The sequence below is a fragment of the Drosophila tropicalis genome, unplaced genomic scaffold, assembly GCF_018151085.1.
Source record: "Drosophila tropicalis isolate 14030-0801.00 unplaced genomic scaffold, ASM1815108v1 contig_690, whole genome shotgun sequence".
NCBI classification, from domain to species: Eukaryota; Metazoa; Arthropoda; class Insecta; order Diptera; family Drosophilidae; genus Drosophila; species Drosophila tropicalis.
Window position 1 is genome coordinate 111,478 of NW_027173172.1, and position 5,418 is coordinate 116,895.

The following is a 5,418-nucleotide window of genomic DNA, read 5'->3' on the forward strand; positions in this document are numbered from 1 at the left end:
TGTTCGCATGTTTGCTCTTCTATATGGCCGTTCACTTTATGTGAGCAACATATTGATTTTATGTTTATTTGACCGTTTACTTTATGTGAGCATCATATGGAATTTTGTTAATTTGGATTTAGTTAATTTACTTCGATATTAACTCAAATCATTTGTCTACGTCATCCATATGTTATTCGCCTCGTAGACAGGGCTTCCCCAATACCCCATTCCCCCTTTCTTCGGCTTGCACATACCCCCTTTGCCCATCGAACTTGATCGACGATATTGTCTTTGCTTTGATATGCACACACTGCACACACTTACTGGGGTGGGAATGTTGCCGCCGAAATCCGCTAACTGCCCAGCAGACCCGACGCAGCCACCAATGGGTTAACCCATATCACTCATTCTCTTTCATTTTCATACTTATACTTAAGCGCCAGCCTACGTGCTGGGAAATTAACCGTTGCATCTTGCGCTTTAAGCTTACATGTTAGGTTCTATGCTTGTTACTTGCTTGTTACTAAGCGGCGGACAGAACAGTTTGGTTACAACCGCGAGTAAGGGCGATTAATTTATAGCGGCACAACTACCGGCTCACCATACACACACCCACTTAGCCTACCATTAGCATAAGAAAACACTTGGAAGAATAAATGAATATCACGTGAAAAGTGAAGTGTTTCTTGTGGGCTTTCTAAAACATCGAACCTTAGCGCCAAACTCAACAATTCTATAAATTATGCCAGGAATTAATTCTATAATTAATTCTATAAACTATAGGCCATGAATTAATTCTATAAATTTATTCTACAGATTAATTCTATAAATTAATCTAACAGTGGTAAACCACTAAAGGAACCGAAAAAGTTAATTATTTAACTCAACTCGACGCGTCAACCCACGGTTCTACACGTCAATCATATAGAGGTTAACCTCGATGATTGCATAACCAATCACTAAATTGTGATACATAACCTCAACGGTCAACCGTTTACGAACTACATAGGTCACGTAACTAATCAACATCGCTTAAAAGTATAAACTCATTGGTAAACCATGGCAACAAAAGACTTATCAAGCGGAATATATCATTGCAAGATGTGCATGCAGGCAGGAAGACAATGACCTCATGTTGCAATGCAATCGATATTGTTCCTGGTATCATTTCGACTGCGTTGGAGGAGAAGTCTGAGAACAGCTGGAACTGCGACTGCGTCAACGTGTCTACGGAAGTCATCACAACCATATTGAGCAACGCATTGCAGAACCTCGGATATACCACACGAGCAGGCGAACCTCAGGCTCACTTGCGCCAAAAATATTCCAGGACGCAGCTAGGACAGCTGTTCCTATTTTTACTTCTGCCAAACAAGAAGCGATGGTCACATACTCAGCTGTGCGTGACACGTGGCATTACGATCACGAGGCACCGCAGCTGCCGTTCCTAACCTCAAACAACACGCGTGCTACGGCACGCGAACCACCGCACCTAAGTGCTACGCCGATGGCATTGGAATTTTACGAATATTCAAAACAGGGCTACATCGTACTATCCAGAAAATAAAGTGCGAATGGACGTAGACCTAAACACAGCAATACCAAGCGATACCGAAAGAGCTTCCAACATTTGATGGCAATCCTCAGAACTGGATTCTACAGTAGTTTTCAGACAAGTACGGAAATCGCTGGGGAAACAAAAACAAAAAAAATTAATCGGCCGCAACAAAAAAAACCTTTTACCAAAAAAGGGCGGTAAAAAAAAAAAAAAAATAAATATGTTTTTCGCTGGGCTCTGCAATTTTTTTTAAAAAAAATAAAAAAAAACGCGAAAAAAACCAACAAAAAAAAAAAATTTAAAAAACAATGTATAAAAAAAAAAAAAAAAAAAAGAAGAAATATGGTGATATTGCCGAGATGTTCCACCAGATCCGAGTGAGACCAGCAGACACCCATGCGCAAAGGTTTCTGTGGTTTGACAGCAAATCCGAGAAGCAAGAGCCTAATGTCTACTTTCGGAATCAATTGCGCACCCTGCATTGCACACTTTATTCGCGACAAAAATGCAGATCGATTCTGCCAACAGTACCCTCAAGCAGCACAAGCCGTGAAGGACTATCACTACGTGGATGATTTTATATACAGTGGCGACGACTACGTGAATGTCGAAAAGATCGCAACTCAAGTCAGAGATATCCATGCAGCAGGTGGTTTCCACATACGCAATTGGTCTTCGAACTCAAAGGAGGTCCTCCGAATACTAAAGAGCGATTCGCTGCTCCCTATATTGGGTGCCGAACTCCGACGTATTCACATTCATCTGCAAGTTCGCCAGGCTGAAGCGCAACGTTTTGGACAGCGACAAACTACCAACCAAACGCGAACTCTTGCAAGTACTTATGTCAATGTACGACCCACTCGGCTTCATCTCATGCTTTACAATAGAGCTGAAAATCCTATTGCAAGAAGTCTGGAGAAGCGGCATTGGCTGGGATACTGGTTTGCCCGACGCATTGTTACCCAAATGGATACGATGGAAACGGATCCTTACAACAATCGCCGGATTGACCATCCCGAGATGTTATTTCAACAGCAGCGATCAAATCCATAATGACCCACAAGTTCGTTGACGCCAGCGAATTGGCATACGCAGCAGTCTGCTACCTTAGCTTCGTGGCCTACAAGGCGAACGTGGCACCGTTGAGTCCACTATCTATACAAAGGATGGAACTGCAGGCCGCAGTTATCGGAGCAAAGCTGAGTAACCGAATCCAACACAATCCAAGTTTGTCAATTAATTCGAGTTGTTATTGGTCCGACTCAAAAACTGTTCTCAAATGGCTTCGTATGGATCCACGAAAGTTTCAGCCATTCGTCATGCACCGCGTGGTCGAAATGCAGATCTTGCTACTAAAACAAACAACGCCAATAAATATAAAACTTGGCTAGACGGTCCAGACTATTTGTTGCAGGTTCAACACGAGTGGCCAAAATGCGATGATTTGGGGCCACCAAACAATGCTGAAGTCAGGCACAACATACTCTTCATCGACAATGCGCCGATGGAGCTAAAACTTAACGCGGAATATTTTTCCGACTGGCGCAGGCTATATCGAGCTTTAGCGCGCTTTGTTCTCTATATTGAGAAACTGAAAGCGAAACAAAACAAGGCATCGCCACCTACAGAGGTGTCTTACGAGATGTTTCAGCAGACACGCACACTTCTACTGCGGCATGCGCAGTCATCTGAATTCAACCCAGAAATTCGCAACTTAACGAGAGGTAAACCTTTTAAAGCAAATTCTAAACTCATATGTTTGAATATCTTCCTAGATGAAAACCAGCTCCTGCCCGAGGGAGAGCAGAAAACCTAAACGGCCAAAATCAAATACTGCTCCCATATGGGCACCACATTACTCCGCTCATAGTGAACTGGTATCATCAGGAAATGCACCACACATCCCATGAGACGTGTATTAACAGGATTCGAGGCATGTTTTACATTCCACCGCAAATGGCTCCCTTCCCATCGCCAGGCTGGCTGCCTACCAACGTCCCTTCACTTACGTCGGTATCGACTACTTCGGGCCCTTCTTGGTTGCTGTAGAACGGCGAAGCGAAAAAAGATGGGGCGTTATTTTCACCTGCCTAACCATACGGGCAGTGCATATAGAAGAGGCGTGCTCTCTGGACACTGCATCGTGCATAATGTGAATCCGAAACTTTATCAATCGGCGCGGGACCCCAAGTGAAATTTACAGCGACAATGGCACTAACTTCAAAGCTGCCGAAAAGATTATCTGTGACAAACGCAGACGATCAACTTTAACGCCGTGCAACCGGCGTTCGATAACATCAAATGGAAATTTAATCCACCAGCCGCTCCTCATATGAGGGGAGCATGGGAGCGACTTGTTCGTTCCGTCAATACTGTTCTCTACGCAATCTGCCCAGCGAGAAAATTCACCAGTGAGGGCCTACAAAGCGCACTCTGTCTGCACTTTTGTCTCTCTGGACAGCAAAGACGACGAAGCTATCACCCCAAACCACCTACTACTAGGATCAGCAAGCGGCTATAAACCAGTCTTCAAAACCACATACACCGTACAGCACATGTGGCAAGCTGTACAAGAATTCGCCGATCAATTCTGGCGACGATGGGTACGCGAATACGTTGCAGGAATATGGTGTACGAAGTGACCACCAATAGCAGCTGGAGACGTCGTTGTAATATTGGACGAGACTCTGCCCCGAAATAGATGGCCAAAAGGTTTAGTCGAGCAAACAATCCTGGCCAAAGACAACCAGGTGCGTCGAGTGATCATCAGAACCGCCAACGGGATTCTTGAACCCCCGTGGCTAAAGTAGCTGTATTAGACGTCGGCTGTAATGGAGCAAAGCAACCCCCTGAAGAGAGCAGCTTGTAACGATCCTTTTTTCGTCCTTCAGGATAATTTTAATCTTTAGGGCGAGGTTCGGCACAACAAATTTTAATTTGTGCCCCAGTGAAATTTCGACACAATAATTAATGTATATATAAATGTATGTTGGAGTTTATTTCTGTGTTTCTGGGTTTCTTTTGGTTAAATGTTCATATAAATCATGACACATATATCATATATATACTGCTTCAGACTTATTGCTGAACGGTTAGACGCGATTTCACCCTGATTCGGGTTGATACTCGTATTGACTGTGTACTTGTTGTAATTGTATTTAGATTTTGTTGTTGTTTTAAAGAGTCCATAAGGTTACTCGTAAGGCCTTATAACTCGATGACTTGCTCGTACTTGTTGATTGCTAGGCGCCAAATATTCTTAAGGTTACTCGTAAGGCCAAAAGATATTTTGTTGCTTCGCTTGCTGATCAGGACTCGATGACTTGATTGTTTGCTCTTGACTCGACGACTTGATGATGTCCTGACTCGTTGCTCGCCTTATATAGGCAACCTGGGCCTCCAGAATCACTTGGTGATACCGCTATACAGCCGGTAAATTTCCATCGGCCCATCCTTTTATCCATGCTGTTGCCATGCGTGGTGAAAGTCCCGTAATAGTCCTCGACGCAGCCGCATCCCATTCCCCCTTTCTTCGGCTTGCACATACCCCCCTTTGCCCATCGAACTTGATCGACGATATTGTCTTTGCTTTGATATGCACTTTGGCTGTTCTTTGTCTCTCTAATTGTTCAGCCTCATAGAGCGCGCTCCATCCACCGGTACCTGCTCTCAATTATCACACGCATAGTGTCGGTGTGCTGCGACTGTATTGCTGCATTCTCAGCTCTCCATGCATGCCCCCTCTTAATCGGTCCCTGCCCTCTTATGATTGGAGCATCGAGGCCCTCTCTCTTGTGCCTATGCTCTCCCGCCGTTGGTTTTTGTGCTTTCTGCCTCCCACGCATCTTCCCGCTGTGACGAAATTGCTGTTGGCCGTA

The 5,418-nt window shown here is 44.4% G+C and overlaps 1 protein-coding gene across 1 annotated transcript; it reads left to right on the plus strand.

The window, feature by feature from the left end:
* The first annotated feature begins 2,592 nt into the window (after positions 1–2,592).
* On the plus strand, positions 2,593–3,356 carry LOC137578738 (uncharacterized). Its single transcript, XM_068292292.1, has 3 exons — positions 2,593–2,767; positions 2,845–3,264; positions 3,316–3,356. The coding sequence occupies exons 1-3, from the start codon at positions 2,593–2,595 to the stop codon at positions 3,354–3,356; spliced, it is 636 nt and encodes a 211-aa protein (XP_068148393.1).
* The last annotated feature ends 2,062 nt before the right edge of the window (positions 3,357–5,418 follow it).